Source organism: Taudactylus pleione, unplaced genomic scaffold (genome assembly GCF_031769625.1).
Source record: "Taudactylus pleione unplaced genomic scaffold, aTauple2 ptg000598l, whole genome shotgun sequence".
NCBI lineage: Eukaryota > Metazoa > Chordata > Amphibia > Anura > Myobatrachidae > Taudactylus > Taudactylus pleione.
In genome coordinates, this window is record NW_028285000.1 from 304810 (window position 1) to 321871 (window position 17062).

The 17062-nt window shown below is 49.9% G+C and overlaps 1 protein-coding gene across 2 annotated transcripts in view; it reads left to right on the forward strand.

Moving 5' to 3' along the window:
• Positions 1-17062, forward strand: part of NUP98 (nucleoporin 98 and 96 precursor) — a 120972-nt gene that overhangs the window by 74127 nt on the left and 29783 nt on the right. For both annotated transcript variants that reach the window (XM_088453880.1, XM_088453881.1), the window contains 2 exons: positions 4209-4352; positions 4937-5070. In XM_088453880.1, the coding sequence (XP_088310006.1) occupies positions 4209-4352; positions 4937-5070 (278 nt within the window). The remainder of the gene's footprint in view (positions 1-4208; positions 4353-4936; positions 5071-17062) is intronic.

The following is a 17062-nucleotide window of genomic DNA, read 5'->3' on the forward strand; positions in this document are numbered from 1 at the left end:
GGCGTCTAGATATAGACGCCCGGCATTTCACCCTCGCCGGGATGTGACAGTAGGAAAGCCGGCTGCCGGTATTAAGGCAGCCGGCTTCCCGATTGTATACCGCTGATTGAGATCTCTTGGAAAAAGACACTCCTCTTGCTGAAATTGCAAGGAACGCGGATTGAAGCATCAGAGGTTCCTGATGCTTCCAGGCTCAGAGAGCTCAGCCATCTGTCCTGAAATCCTTTAGACCAAATGCTAAATTTGTTATCTTGCTAGAACACTTTGGAGCGCCTTGGTGATACGATCTTGGTGCGCCAGTCTCTGGCAGAAGTCTTGACAAGAGGGTGTAGTTAAAGACTCTGGGATTGCTTCATTTCTCAGGTGAGGTCCCATTCCATGCACAGCCGGATAAGATTATTCCTCTTCCATCCGGTCTGGGCTACAGGGTGTAAGCGTTCCTTCTTACCAGTTAATCACTAGACCTAGAGAGAGGGACATCCTTGTCTGTTACCAGTTCTGTGTGACTGCTGCTTTGGGCATGTTCATGGAGGTCATGACTGTGATGGTGGCTCTTGGTGTATGTCCTTCCCTATGTGACACAGGGTGATTCTGCTAGAGTACAGGGGGGATGATGTATTATAGCAGCACGAATCAAGACGCTATGGTTCTTCCTGCTTCACCTCTTTACCGTGGCGAGGCATGGAGGCACTACCAATGAGATGCACTAACATCTCATCTGTCGGAGCTGCAACTGATGAATTGATAGCTGCAGCTGTCGGAACGGTTAGTGCCACTGACCATTCATACATGTTTTAGAATGTAAGATCTTACGAGCAGGGCCCTCTCCCCTCTTGTGCTTCTCCCTACTTTTTAGTTTCATCTACTTCTTACTCCCCACTAGGGAACCTAACACTTGGCTGCTTTGCTCTGCTGCTTATCTGGGTGTTATGGTCGCTAATGTAGCAATATATATTATCCATGTCCTGGTCCCTTAATGTATTGTTCTGTAAGTCGCTTGTCAACAATTTTGTTTATGTACTTTGTAAGGCATTGTGGAACACCTTGTGGTGCCATATAAATAAATGATGATAATACATTGCCCAGCAATGCATGATGGCAGCGCCAAGAATGATAGGGGCGCATAGCGTTCCTGTCGTTTAACGGCGAAACCCATAATACTTGGGGGAGAAGCGGATACCACTTCTTCCCCATATTGTCCCTTCATACGTTTCCCCGGGGTTTAGCAACGTTCTTATTGACTTCTGGGAAAGTTGGTCTGGGCCTTTTGAAGTGGCCCAGTATGTACAGTCTTCTCCATTGAACAGTTAGTCATCCATCTGTCCCACAAGTAATTTGGCCACTCTGTAGTTAAGAGCAGAAAACTTTAGCATAAGGTGGCTATTTAATCCTCTGGGACTGAATGGTGGGTACCGATGGATTCCAACCTTTGGGGTTCTAGAACGGTCAAGGTTCAGGCATTATAGCTTTGTATTTAGACCCTGAAGGAGGTAATACTTCTCATCATTGTCCTGTAGCTAAGGGTGGAAAAGGAAAGGCGATGGAATCCAAACGGTAACACAGCAGTGGTATACCTAAAATTATCAGGGGAGCCCCAGAAGTGCAATGCCATGGAACCCACAGGATGTGAAGGGCAGAACACAACATTGACTTTGCATTACGGACATGGACAACGGGTGAACGGAATTTATCAGCGAACGGGATCTTCATTCTATGGATTGGCCCAACCACACCAAGAAGTCTGTTTTCAGCTGATAGAAAGGTGGGGTCAGCCCAACGTGGACATGATGCGGTCAGGGATGAATTAATGTTCTGGTACACCTACAGTCTAGTGGGTCATAAATGAAACGTATTATAACAAACTTGACTATTCCCACTGACTCCATTTTTCCTCATTTCTTCGTCTTTATGGCTTTGGTTTATGTAGGTTTTTGGTTTGGCAGTTACCATTTATAACCGTTGCTATTCAAAATTGACTGACTGTCTGGATTTTCTATCCATTTTATTGCACTTACTGTTAAATTAATAGGATTATACTAATTAATTGAAGCAACAAAGTGTAACTGCGGTGCCACCTAAAAGGAAAATGTCAGCTGTGGGAGTAACTGCACAGCAAGTAGCGGCAAAAAGACGAAGGGCGGAGCGGGATAAAGCCCGATAAACTATGACTGACCAATGAGAACGCAAACTTCATCGCCATGCTAATAGGGGTCCTCAGCAAACAATCGAAGAGCGAACAGAACAGAGGTAATATTACGTCAACGCCTACAAAGTCCTCAAGCAAGATGCCAATTCAGATGCGTGGCATTTAAGTTACCAGAGAAAAAAAGATGCAACGTGTTATTTTTTTCGTCTTTTTGACACGCTTTTAACTAGTACATATATTTCTTCATGGATGGATTTTCTACACCAGACAGAAGATAATATTTCTGGAAAACCTCTTTTGAGATAAAAAGCCTCAATTGGCTCCAAGATGGACCCTCCTGTGTTTTTGTTTTACACAATGGTATAAGGGAAGGTGGTCTTTACCTTCGAAGCTTTGCAATTCTCCTTGTTCCACTCAAGTGTGTTCTGGATCCAGCTCCTATCAAAATGTTTTATGAAGCTATTTATATAGAGCGCACATGTTCCTTAGCACCTTACAGGGAATATTTGGCCTTCCACTCTCTGCCCCAGTGGAGCTTACAATCTATTCCCTACCTCATGGACACCCAAAAACACTAGGGTTAATTTTTGGTTAGAATCCAATTAATCTTCCAGTTACGTGTTTGGTGTGTGAGGAAACTCACGCGCAAACAGATCATAAAAACTCCACACAGATAGAGCCTTGGTGGGAATCGAGCCCAAGACTTGGATGCTGTGAGGCAGTAATGCTAACCGCTACACCCACACACCATTTCCTGCATGGAAGACCAATTACTTTTATATCTCTAGAGAGAATTGTTTCTGAAACTGGTTTTATCTTAGACTTGCGTGTGTCCCTTTTTTCTTCACCATCTCCATAGGGGAGGGGACACAGGGACTACGCTGGGCTTATTCTGACCTTAGGCTTGTTTCGGTCTCCGATAGACAAGTGTCTCGGGAAACCTTTTGGTAGTTGCTTTATAGAAATCCTTTCACAGGCTTATATTGGTAACCAGTTCCTGAGCATGAGTTCAGAGAGGGTACAGGTCCTCGGTTTGGCAGCTCCAGGTCCTCTGTGTGTAGGTCTAATAAATCGTACAGGTTCATTGTCTTTACATCCAAGATACTAGTTTGGCAGAAGGGTTTTAAGTCAACATACCTTCCTTTTACAATCAGCTTTTCAATATTCCCATAGTTCCAGTGTCCCAGTTGAATGAATGAGTGTAAAAGTCTGTCTCCCTAAATCTGTTTGGGTATACTGGGTGTCCCTCTCTTACACTTTACTCCTTTTTATGTTCCAGTTGATAGATTGCAGGAGACCAGTTTCTCCCCCCTCCCTCCTGCCTGTGCAGGACAGGAAGCTTAGTAATGGGTTACAATGGCTGTAGGAAATGTGCCTTTATAGACTATGGAAGAGTCAGACTGAAATATTCGGGTGAGCACACAATAGATTATTTCTAGAGCAAGGGCTTAGTTGACCTGAAAGACCTAATATCCAATATAATGTGAGAAACCTGATCTAGAAATCATCTTACAGATTTGTCCTTATACAGTGTGGTCAAGTCTTGCCAAATAGCCCCCCCTCGTCACACCAGGTCTCATTTGCATAATTGTACTAGAAATGACAGAATGGCATTGCTGACATTGATCATCGGGGCGTGCGACATTTGTACATCTGTGTGAGACTGAATATGTGCAAGGACGAAGCAGATACCAGCAGCCGCAGCTTTTCCTCACAATGTACGTTTTTAAACACAATCTTGTTCACTTCAAGCCGCAGCCCAGCGTCTGTTACACTGCGCTGCTTATCTATGCATCCGCTAAGTGACTAATGCAACATTTTAAAGAGATGGTACTCTACTCTTTGTACAGTGTAAAGACACCTTGTATTAGGACACATTTGTGCACTAATCCTTGATGAGAGGGTCTGTGTGAGATGGGTAAGCCCTGGCTCAGGCTGTGTGAGATGGGTAAGTCTTGACTCAGGCTGTGTGAGAGGGGTATGCCCTGGCTCAGGCTGTACAAACTGTTCCTGCGTCTGTTATGAAGCCTGCAGTATTTCTGTAATGTCTTTCTATAACCAGGTCTGAGTGCTGGCCAGACATCGCTGTTTGGAAACAACCAGGCAAAACTTGGCGGGACTCTTGGAACAGCGCCATTCGGTTCAACTGGTTTTAATACATCTACAACAGGCCTAGGATTTGGTGGACCTCAAGGCCCTGTGGGCGGTGAGTATCTGCCAATAAATCGTGACTGTAATATAAGTAGCCATCTTGGTTCTGTATTTACTATGCTGAGTGAAGTACAGATGTGTCCGCATAGATCTATCCTCCCTGCGCGCCACAACGCGGGAGCTGCCTGTGACTCTGTAGCGCAGAGCGTCTTTTGTGCTACTTTTTACCTTCGAATGTGTCTTATTTGCACAGCGATGCGAATAGCACAAGCAGCTTCTGCAGATGGAAAATGATATTCTGCATGTCTATGTTCTGTGTGTCTGCATGCGAAACGCTACGTTAGTGTTACAGCTGCTGACACGTAACGTTTTGCGTGCAGATACTCCCGCAGATACGCACAGAACATTTTAATCGGCAGAAGCTGCTTGTGCTAACCGCGTCACTGCGAATGAGACTCATTTGAAGGTAAAAAGTTGCACAGAAGATGTTTGGCGCTACAGAGTCACGCCACGCGGTATGGTGTAACTAGAAGGGCTGTTTCTAGCGCGAGGAGGCTAGATGTATGAGGACACCTCTGTGAGATGTACAGAGGGATAGATCAGCACCGTACAATACAATCTGATCATTAACTCTTTCAGCTCTGAGTGACCCCAGCGCAGCAGCCGCCCAACAGCTGGTCCTTCAGCAGCAGATCAACGCTCTGGCGTACTCTCCCTATGGGGATTCCCCTCTCTTCAGAAACCCTATTTCTGACCCAAAGAAGAAAGAGGAGGTTAGTAGCCTTGCTGGGATTTATGGTACTACCACATTGCTGTGTGCTGTACGAATGTGGGGGGCATTGGGGGCAGGGGGCGGGAACCTTATTGATGGTGCCCAGTACGCTGTGACCCCATTTGCTATGTGGGAACTGTAAGAATCTGGCATACACTTCAGGGCAGGAAGATTGCGCTGGAAGTAAATTGCACATTAGGGTTAGTACTCCTGAGGAGCATCACAAATTCATTTATTGTACATGTAACAGGAAAATGACATTTGGTATTAGTGATATTTGTACTTATTGATAAAACATGGCACACTATTGCTAATCTCATTTTTACGTGTACGGTAAATGCATTATTTGTGAGTTAGGAGACAGCCCTGAAAGTAAATCGCACTTTGCCAACGTTTGCTGTGGTGTTGGGGTACAGAAAGGTGGGCGTCAGTATTTAATTTTTATTCTCCACCAATTAAATTTTTATTCAGGTTAATTTGTGAATACAGCGCAAATCATACTTTCTTAGAACGGAGAATCCTTTCACAAAAAGCTAAAGATCTGGCCAATATTGTAAATGTAGGATGTGGACATCCAATCTATACACAAGACTGGGAGGTAATATCATAACCTTGGTTCTGACAATAATCCATCCTGCTCTTCATAACCTTGGTTCTGACAATAATCCATCCTGCTCTTCATAACCTTGGTTCTGACAATAATCCATCCTGCTCTTCATAACCTTGGTTCTGACAATAATCCATCCTGCTCTTCATAACCTTGGTTCTGACAATAATCTATCCTGCTCTTCATAACCTTGGTTCTGACAATAATCCATCCTGCTCTTCATAACCTTGGTTCTGACAATAATCCATCCTGCTCTTCATAACCTTATTGTGGCTCTGATCCCTGTAAGTCACAAATTGCTCCTGGGTAACACCATGCTGTACTGCAGCAGGGGGGCAGATGTAACTTTGGGAGGGAAGTGTAATAACTTTATTCTAAATTCCTCCTGCATCCACTAGGGGTCACTGGAGCTTCATGGCAGTGGGATATAGACACTGGTAGAGTAGAGCCTGGCACTTTAAGAATGTAAGCGTCACTGGCTCCTCCCCCCTCTATGCCCCATCAGCCCCAGTTTTCAGAATGTTCCCGAGAGATCCGGGGCTGTCTCAGCCCTATTCTTTTATTTAGTGTATTATTTATCTAATCAAGAAGTGAGGACAGGCAGACTGTTGGCCGTGACTGTCTGCCTGCATTGTGGGAGCCGCCAGGGAGAGTACCGCCGGTGCTTACATCAGAGAAGCGCCGGCCTCCTCGGCACCTCAGTTTCAGATGTGGGTGTTTGTCTTGCAGCCCCTGTGTGGCTGTCTCACTGCCGCGCCGGTGCTTACATCAAAGAAGCACTGGTGCCGGCTTCCTCAGGGGACACCTATTTCATTCGGCTTCCTCGGGGGGCACCTACCAGCCAACATGTACACTCTCCTATTAAGAGCTGTTTAACGGAAGGGGGTGGGGCTTCCTAGCGGCAGCCATAATCTCTATCTGAAAGTTATGCCCGCCTTCTCCTCTTTCATACCTTGGTGGTTTTGGCGCGCTCTGCTCACAAGGAGTGGCACCAGTCCAGACCGCGTGTTCCACACTGCACATGCTTGGGGAGAAAGAGTGACTGACAGCTCCAGTCCTACCATGGTGTAGAATTTATTGCTACCCTACCGATTCTATATTGGGTAGCATTATTCTGCTCCTCCCATAATTTTGCTCTGTTTGCCTCAGTTTACTGTTTCAGATTATCTGCAGTTGTGTGTGGGTGTCTGTGAGTGGGTGAGGATGTCTTCCAGAGCGACAGACAAAACTGCTGAATAAAAACTGTTTGCCTGCACTAAGTGCAAAAATAAATGTACTCGCTCTGAAGGGTCTTCCCTGTGCGATGTGTGTGAAGCAGAGTGTGCTAACACAGCGCAGACTGACATACCCTTTTCTAGCGACAGAACCAGCGTGGGCTCGGGATTTAGACTGCTCTGTGAATAACCTTGCCCGGGTAAACTGTTCTGCGTCTAAAGCTCCTGAGGCTGCCGTAAGTCAGCTGCTTAAGAAGATGGCAATTCCGGCGGGTCTCCAGTCAGATGAGGACTCTGCAGCAGATCACTCGTCTCAGGAGGAGGAAGGGAAGATGCTGTACGAATTCGATGTAGAGGCTTCCTCACAGGAACCTGAAGTAATGCAGGGTATTGATGAGAGAAGTACTTAATGTTTCTGACCCTGAAGCACCAGAATCGTTAGATGACTCCTTGTTTGCTAAGACACAGTCTTCTACCACCTTCCCTGTTTCTCCCAAGTTAAACGAACAGATGGCGGCAGCCTGGCAGAATCCAGACCGTAAATTCCAGATTCCTAGGCGTTTTTTCTCCCTTTATCCGTTTCCAGCAGAAAATAGAAATCGATGGGAGACTCCACCACCTGTGGATTCTTCGGTTTCTCGTCTGTCGAAGAAAACCACTTTACCCATTCCAGGAGCTACCACGTTGAAGGAAAGCTCAGAGCGAAAATTAGAAACTACGCTGAAATCCATTTATACTGCTTCAGGCGCACTTCGGCCGGCCGGCCAGCCGGCCTTGGTCGGCTCTTGGGTCAACAAGGCAGTGGAAAAGTGGGCTACACAATTGACTGAGGGTCTAAAGTCAAACACTCCGCGGGCAAAATCTTGGCAGAGCATAGTCAGGAATCTGCAGTATACTTGGGAGACTCCTCCCAGAGATATCTGCCAGGTAGGTGCTGGGATCTCTGCTTCGGCCGTGACTGCTCGCTGAGCACTTTGGCTTCATGCCTGGCAAGCGGATGCTGAGTCTAAAAGACAGGTTGAAGCTCTTCCTTTCACAGATGTTGTTTTGTCCAGTCCAGTGTTGAACTAGAGGATCTCGCTGGCCACTGGGGGTAAGAGTACTTTTCTACCTTCGTCAGCACCTCCACGTCGCTCGTTCAAAGGACCTTCTTTTCGTTCTTTTCAAGCTCCAGGGAGATCTCAGGGTCAACCGAGGTTCGTCTTCAGCAGGTCGAGGAGGTCGTGCGACCAGTGTCCGCCGTCTGGATCCCAAGCCAGCAGACAAGCCTGTGGCATGACGGGCTCTCTTCTTACCTCGGGGATCCCAAGGTGTGGGGTGCTCTTCTCCAGCGCTTATCGGAGGCTTGGAGGCAGACTTGTCCCGACACTTGGGTTCGGAATCTGGTGCATCAGGGATACAAGATAGAGTTCGCCTTCACTTCTCCAGTGCGATTTTTCACAACAGGGTTTCCTGTCGTTCCTTTGAAACAACTGGTTTTGCGTCAGGCAATCGATAAACTTCTGCTGGCCGGAGTTCTGGTTCCCACTGCTCAAAACTGGTTTTACTATAACCTTTTTGTGGTTCCGAAGCCGGATGAGTCAGTCAGACCCATTCTAAATCTGAAATCCTTGAACCAATATCTCTCCTTTCACAGGTTCAAAATGGAGTCCCTTCATTCTGTGACTGTGGGACTAGAAGCGAGAGAGTTTTTGGTGTCTGTAGGCATCTTTGACCATCTGCATGTTCCGATTTGGGAACCTCACCAGGCTTTCCTCAGATTTGCCATCAAGGAGACTCATTACCAATTCCAGGCCCTGCCGTTCGGTCTCTCGTGAGCTCCCAGAGTATTCACCAAGGTGGATGGCCATCATGGTGTCTCATCTGCGCTCTCGCGGGGGTGACTATTGTCCCGTACCTGGATGACTTGCTCAGTCGGCAGAAGTCCTTCTGCGCCAAGTGTCCCTTACACATCAGATTCTCATACAACACGGATGGATTGACTACTTCCAGACGTCTCAGTTGATGCCGTCGCAGAGACTTCAGTTCCTGGGTATAATTCTGGACACAATCCTGCTTCGGAGCTTTCTGCCAATGGACAAGGCCAATGCAATCTAGGAGCTGGTTCGCTTGGTGCTGAAACCCAGAAAAGTGTCTGTGCATCTTTGCATTCGTCTCCTAGGGAAGATGGTGGCCTCCTTCGAGGCCATCCAATTCGGGAAATTCACTCCAAAACTTTCAATTGGATCGTCTGTCTCAGTGGTCGGGGTCCCGCATCTGTTGGTGTGTCTGTCTCCTCTGAACCACATATCCTTGCTCTGGTGCCTCTGGACAGACCATCTGGTAGCGGTTCGGCGCTTTGGAATTGGACTCTGGTCACTACGGACGCCAGCCTGCGCGGATGGGGAGCTGTGGTCCTGGACAATCACTTCCAGGGGTGTTGGTCGTGGCAGGAATCCCTCTTATCGATCAACGTTCTCAAACTGCGGGCAGTCTGCAGGGCCTTGATACAGGACTTCTGGGTCGAAAACAATCCGTACATTGACAAGGGGGAACCCGCAGTAGTCTGCCAATGAGAGGCCAGCCGCATCCTTCTGTGGGCAGAAAGACACATCGAAGCCATCTCCGCAATATTCATTTCGGGAGTCGACAACTGGCAAGCAGACTACCTCAGTCGTTGGGATCTTCACCCCCGTGAGAGTCGTCCCTTCATCCTGAGGTTTTTCTTCAACTGGTTCACCAATGGGGAGGCCACAGATCTTATGGCGTCCCAAACAAATCATCACCTACCCCTTTACTGCTCCAGGACCAGGTATCCGGCAGCGGTGGGAGCGGATGCTTTACTGATTTTAGCCTTGTATACCTGTTCCCATCTTTTCAGCTTCTCCCTCGGGTTCTCAAGTGGATCAAACGAGTCGTCCACAGTCATCCTAGTGGCTCCGGATTGGCCTCGTCTGGTTTGGTATTCCTAGCAGGCGAACCTTGGCCCCTTCCAGTGCGGTCGGAACTTCTGCAGCAGGGTCCATTCGTGTACCCGGATTTATGTCAGCTTTTTTGACGGCGTGGCTGTTGAGACTGCCATCCTAAGACGCCATGGTGTCTCACGGATGGTTATTCCTACCATGCTTAGGGCTAGGAAACCCGTGACATCAGCACATTATCATCGCATTTGGAAGACATCTCGTGATGTGAAGGTTGTAGTTCTTCCACTTTGGGGGGCATTCAATTTGGAGCGAAAAGTCCGTGCTGGACTTTTCACTCCACATCGCAGGTTTTCTGGGGATAAAGTATCGGGCGCGTGCCCGCTTTATCCCAGTATTCAATTTGGAATGGCAAAAACGGGAGCCGGCGGAAAGGTAAGTTTCGCAAAAAAAATGGAGTTTTCAGGAATTGTCCCTGAGACCCCCCCCTAAAGGTGTCCAGACATGGGGGATCACTATGGGTAACCTCGTATTGGCTGCTTAAGGGAAGTCTGGTTTATTAAATAGCCGCAGCAGGTGCTTTTTTGCGCCTGTGAAGAATAGCACTTGGGCATATTTTTTTTTGGCGAAAAAAAAAAATATCTGCCCATCAAATTTGGGGTACATGAAAATGGGTGCAAGCATATTTTTAAGTCCATACAGTGCATTTTGAAAATTCTTCGAAAATGCACCTGCCGCTACCACCCGCATTCTTTAAAACACCTGCCGCATACGTGGAACCCCCCACCCCACCTTAATTTTTTCTATTTAAAAACTTATTCCCCATATTTATTTTTACCCCAAATATAATTTTTTTGGGGTGTCCCTATTTTTTATTATTTTTACTTTTTTCAGTTTGTATTTAGGGGCTATTCCCAAAGGTGCAGGCTTTTTTTTTTTTTTTTACAGCCTGCACCCCATAACTCCAATTTTGCACTTTTTTTCGTCATGTAAAACATGGTGAAAACTTATCCCCCACTTTGTTTTTTTTCAAAGACTTTTCGCACCGGCGAAAAGTCTTAAGTTGAATGCAGGGATAATTGAAACATGCGAAAATGACGTCATCGGCGTTAATTTATCGCCCATTCCGACTTTTCGCAGCCTAATTGAATATGGCCCTCTATCCTTTCATTTGCAGCGTCGTCGTCTTTTTCTTCAAGAGGGGCTTGACCCGGGTCTACGGCTAGGATCTATTAAAGTGCTGGTTTCTGCTCTTTCTATTTTCTACTTCAGGGTCCATAGGGTATCCACAGGATACCTTGGGGTATAGGTGTGACGTCAGTCGCAGGGCACCAAAGAGTTAAGCTTTCATCCTCCCAGGATGCACTAGGTCCCCCTCCTATACCCCGCCCCCGGGCCAAGGCACCTCAGTTTAGTTTGGTGCCCGGCCGGAGTCGGGTGCACCTGTTGGAGTGGGGGCTAGAAGAGCCCCTGAAGCTTTTTCTTCATGCAGCTGTGGCTGCACATCTGGATGGACAGTCAGTCCTGACGTCCATGCTGTCTTCCCTACACCCCGCCGGTACCAGAACGCCGGTACTGATCCGGGGATGCTGGTGGGCGTCTGGGGTCACAGCTAGCGGTGACCCCAGATGCTCCGGACCATGGCCGGATTCAAGGGGGACAGAGGTAAGCAGCGGGGTCCCGCGGTGGGTCCCCGCTGATCACATGGTCCTAAGTCCCCAGGCAGGGGGTTCCCTGGGGACTGGCTGCAGCGTGGAGCCAGGCGACCAACCTGCGCTTCCACTACCCCCTGGGACAGCGGACCGCAGCAGAGCAGTAGCGCTGCGGCGTCCCAGGGGTTAAATGCATGCCAGGGGAGCGCGCCTTCCCTGTCTCACAGCCGGCGCCTCCCCCGCTGCACACAGCCCTCTCTGCACTGTGCTGACTGGTCCTGTGTCAGCTCTCCTCCCCCAGGCCAGCTTCTCTCTGCTCCTCGGCGGCCATCTTCTCTGCAACGCATGGTGAACGCTGCTGGAAGTCTGGAAGGAAGCATCGTGGTCTGGGTCCCCCCGCATACCTCTCCTCCGCTGTGGCTCAGGTCTGTGTATGCAACGCTGTGTCCTACTAGGCCCTGTGTCTGTGTAGTTGAGTGATCAGCGCTGTTAGTGCAGGAATTGTTATTTCTCTGCATTGTATGTGACTGTGCTAGCGCTGCCTGTAACTTTTCTTCTCTAAACTGTCAGCTTTATTACTGTCCCTGTTCTTTCTGCTAAAGCCCTTGCGGTGCGGGGCTGCAGGGTGGTCTCTCGCCTATTTAATACTTAATTGGTGAGAGAGGTCACATACGTGGTGCCATCATGTCTGGAAGTGATTTTCCCCTCCGGCTACAGTGTACCACGTGCAAAGTACCGTTAGCAGAGGGGTAGGGTAGCGCGGAGGGCCTTTGCCGGCAGTGTTTGTCCATGGCGCGGCCTATTACGGTTACAGCACCGGTACAGGAGCCGCCCTGGGCTTGTTTCGCTCAGGCGTTAACAGCTTTAGTGGGCCAGTTAGCTCCGCAGCCCGCGTTTACTCCGATGGGTTTGTCCCAGCAGTCTGTGGCATCGTCACCCATGCAGGTGTTCCCACGACAATTGGTGGTACCCCACAGTCTCCCTATTTCCCCGCTCCCGGGTTCTCAGGAGCCAGCGTGGGTTAACTCCCTGACGAGTTCTGTACAGCACTTGTCGGATGTGTTGCAAGGGGAGTCTGTGATGCGGCCTCATAAAAGGCCGGTGGCGTCTCTGTCCGCTCCTTATGAGGATGACGAAGGGACGTCTGATGATGGGGAAATTCTGGATCCTTACGATCAGGAACCTCTCCATACTAAGGACGCTGATGCTAAGTCCAAAGTATATATTCCTGGACTTATTCGGGCGGTCCGCACAGCCTTGGTGATTGAGGACGAAGTTCCCCCAGCGGCTAAATCTAAGTATGCCTTTTTCAAAGATGTGAAGGGCGATGCCACAGTCTTTCCTCTTTCGGGTCAGTTGGTGGACCATTTAGAGGAGGCGTGGAAACAGCCTGGCAAGCGATACCGGCCGCAGAGACGCCTGACGGTGGCTTATCGGATAATTATTTTGCTAAGTGGGAATCCCCTCCACAGGTGGATTCTCACGTGACCCGTCCTGCCCGTAGTGCTACATTGCCGATGCCATCCATGTCCTCCCTTAAGGATGCTACGGACCGCAAGGTAGAAATCTGCCTGAAGTCCGCTTATTCCCTTGCGGGGGGGCAGCACGGCCGGCTATGGCCATTTGCTTGGTTGCCAGAGCGATGGAGCACTGGGCGGATTCATTAGAGGCTTCTTTTGAATCCGACTGTCCGGCCGAACAGGCAGAGTTGATTGGCAATCTCCGTGATTCGGCCACCTACATCAACGAGGCGGCTCTAGACATTAGTACTCTGGTGTCTAGAATTTCTTCAGCAGCGGTAGCTGCTCGTCGCACCTTGTGGCTGCGATCCTGGAAGGCGGACGCAGATTCCAAGAAAGGTCTGGAAGCGTTGCCGTTTACCGGAGAAGTTCTCTTCGGTCCGGATCTGGATAAGATTGTGGCCACGCTGGCGGCAGCCAAATCTGCTTGTCGGCCGCTGCTCCTTCTGGTTCTGGACCATCGTCCTTTCGGTCATCTAGGGCCCAGGGCAGGCCCAAACCACAGTCGTTTCCTCGACAGGCTGGCCCTAAGAAATCGGTCAAGCCCCGGAAACAGGCATGGAGTACCAGACGTCCGGCCCCCAAGCCAGATGCCAAGCCTGCGGCCTGACGGTCCGGGCCTCCCTTTGGGGGATCCCAGGGTGGGAGGCCGCCTGCTGCAGTTCTCCCGGTGTTGGTCGTTCACTACGACAGACACTTGGGTTCTGGAGGTGGTCTCCCACGGGTATGCCCTCTCCTTCCGGCACAGACCCCCGGCTCGATTCTTCACCACGGGTCTACCATCAGACCGGAACAAGGCTACGGAGCTGCGGAAGGTATTGCACACTATGCTCCAGGCTGGAGTTATAGTGCCTGTTCCATTCTCCCAGAGGGGCCAGGGTTTCTATTCAAATCTATTTTTGGTACAGAAACCCAATGGGTCATATCGTCCGATTCTCAACCTCAAAGCGCTCAACAAGTCTTTGCGGGTCCCGAAGTTTCGGATGGAGACCCTACGGTCCATCATTCTGGCGCTGGAACCTGGGGACTACATGGTGTCATTGGACATACAGGACGCTTACTTGCATGTCCCTATTCTTTTGCGCCATCAAGAGTTCCTTCGGTTTGCAATCCGCAGCGACCACTTCCAGTTTCGGGCGTTACCTTTTGGCCTGGCGACAGCACCACGTGTTTTCACCAAGGTGATGGCGGTCATGGCGGCTTCTCTGCGGCTGCAAGGAGTCCGCATGTTGCCGTACTTGGACGACCTGTTATTGGTGGCAGGATCTCCAGAGCTCCTGTTACACCACTTGGACCTGACCATTGCACTGCTGCAACGGCACGGCTGGCTAATCAACTGGCAGAAGTCCACTCTAATCCCGTCTCGGTGGATTCTGCATCTTGGAGCCTTATTGGACTCGGGACAGCAAAGGATCTTCGTGACGGAGGACAAGATCTCTGCTTTACAGTCAAGGGTGCGCAGTTGTCTGCACAGCCGCCGGGTGTCCTTACACTCGGCGATGAGGTTTCTGGGCTCCATGGTGTCGGTGTTCGACATGGTGAAATACGCCCAGTTTCACTCCAGACCTCTGCAGCACCTGATCCTGTCCAAGTGGAACGGGCTGCCTCAGTCTCTGAAGTTCCAGACGATTGTGCTCACCCCGGAGGTTCGCCTGTCCCTTGCGTGGTGGTTAAAGACGACCCACCTCAACAAGGGACGTCCGTTCTGGGTTCCAAATTGGGTCCTGTTGAGAACGGACGCCAGTCTTCGGGGCTGGGGAGCAGTTTCGGGTCCACACTTGTTCCAGGGCAGGTGGACGCCGACAGAAGCGGAGCTTCCAATAAATATCTTGGAACTCCGTGCGGTCTTCAATGCTCTCCTGCAGGCACAGCGGTTTCTCCAGGGTCACCCGGTGCAGGTCCAGTCGGACAATGCTACCACCGTGGCCTACATAAACAGGCAAGGAGGAACTCGCAGTCGGGCGGCTCTCGTAGAGGTCTCTCGGATCCTGGTTTGGGCGGAGCGCAATCTTCCGGCCATATCAGCGGTCTTCATCCCGGGAGTGCTAAATTGGGAGGCGGACTTTCTAAGTCGCCAGGACGTTCATCCAGGGGAATGGTCCCAGCACCCGGACGTTTTTCAACTACTGGTGGATGCTCTGTCCGTCCGGTGGACGTTCAGGTTCGCATACCTGTTCCCTCCGGTCTCCCTTCTTCCACGGGTAATCCGGAAATTCAAACAGGAAGGAGGGACGCTCCTGTTGATAGCTCCCGCGTGGCCCAGACGGCACTGGTTCTCGGACCTTCAGGGTCTGTCCGTGGACAGTCCTCTGCGGTTGCCGCTACGACCGGACCTTCTGTCTCAGGGTCCTTGTCTTCACCCGGACCTGACTCGGCTGTCTTTGGCGGCGTGGCTGTTGAGACGGCCATGCTGAGGTCCCGGGGGTTTTCCAGCTCTGTGGTGTGTACCATGTTACGAGCTCGGAAACAGTCTTCCGCGAGGATATACCATTGCGTGTGGCATACGTTCTTCCAGTGGTGTCGACCGAGAGGTTATGCACCGCGGGAGTTTCGTCTGTTTCGGTTTCTCGCCTCCTGCAAGCGGGACTAGATCATGGGCTTCGCCTTGCTTCTTTGAAGGTACAGGTTTCGGCCCTATCTGTCTGGTTTCACCGTAGGATTGCTACAATCCCGGATGTGCGCACCTTTATGCAAGGTGTTCTCCGTATTCAGCCGCCCTTTGTTCCACCTGTGGCGCCTTGGGATTTGGCTGTGGTCCTGAGGGCTCTCCAAGGACCGCCGTTTGACCCACTGGGCTCAGTGGATATTAAATGGCTAACAGCTAAGACTGTTTTCCTTCTGGCCGTTGCTTCGGCCAGACGTGTTTCTGAGTTAGGGGCTCTTTCTTGTAGACCCCCTTTCTTGGTTTTTCATGGGAACAGGGCAGTGCTCCGCACTCGGCCTGAGTTTCTTCCCAAAGTTGTTTCCCAGTTTCATGTTAACGAGGAAATAGTTGTTCCGGCCTTTAACTCACCGGGTCTTTCCGTGGGTGAGGCCTCTTTGGATGTTGTGCGGGCCTTAAGGACTTATGTTGACCGCACTTCTTCGTTTAGGAAGTCGGACGCTTTGTTTTGTCCTCTATGGCTTCCGTAAAAAGGGTTGGCCTGCTTCAAAGCAAACTTTGGCAGCCTGGATCCGTATGGCTATTTCTGAAGCTTATCTTCATGAAGGCCTACCGGTCCCTCCTTCTCTGAAGGCTCATTCCACTAGGTCTGTGGGTCCTTCGTGGGCAGCTCGACGTGGTGCCTCGGCAGTTCAGATCTGCAAGGCTGCTACGTGGTCTTCTGTCCATACCTTCGTGAGGTATTACAGGTTTGACACTTTCGCCTCTCAGGATGCTTCCTTCGGGCGGCGGATTCTCCTTTCTGCACAGGAGCGTCCCCACCCTTAAAGGATACTGCTTTGGGACATCCCCAAGGTATCCTGTGGATACCCTATGGACCCTGAAGTAGAAAATATGAGATATGGTAAGAACTTACCCTTGTTATCTCTATTTCTACGAAGTCCATAGGGTTCCACAGGACTCCCGCCCTGTCGCACCTGTGCTGCAGATGGGCTTTGCTCTGGTCACCGGTTTTCCGTCTCCCTCTGGTGAGAATGTGATTCTTGTATGTGTCCAGATCTTTGTTCTCTCTCTTCCTTCTCCTCCTCCGGCCTATGGCTTGGTAACTAACTGAGGTGCCTTGGCCCGGGGGCGGGGTATAGGAGGGGGACCTAGTGCATCCTGGGAGGCTGAAAGCTTAACTCTTTGGTGCCCTGCGACTGACGTCACACCTATACCCCAAGGTATCCTGTGGAACCCTATGGACTTCGTAGAAATAGAGATAACAAGGGTAAGTTCTTACCATATCTCATATTTTTGCCAGCGTCGCCTAGCTCTGATTCTTTTTTTTTTTTTTTTTCAAGGGGTGCTTATAGTTCAGCCCCCCTTTGTGCCACCCACGGCTCCTTGGGACCTGAACCTCGTCTTATCTTTTTTTCAGTCGTCCACGTTTGAGCCTTTGCAGTACGTGGATTTGAAGTATTTAACTTTGAAGATAATCCTTTTATTGGCCCTGGCT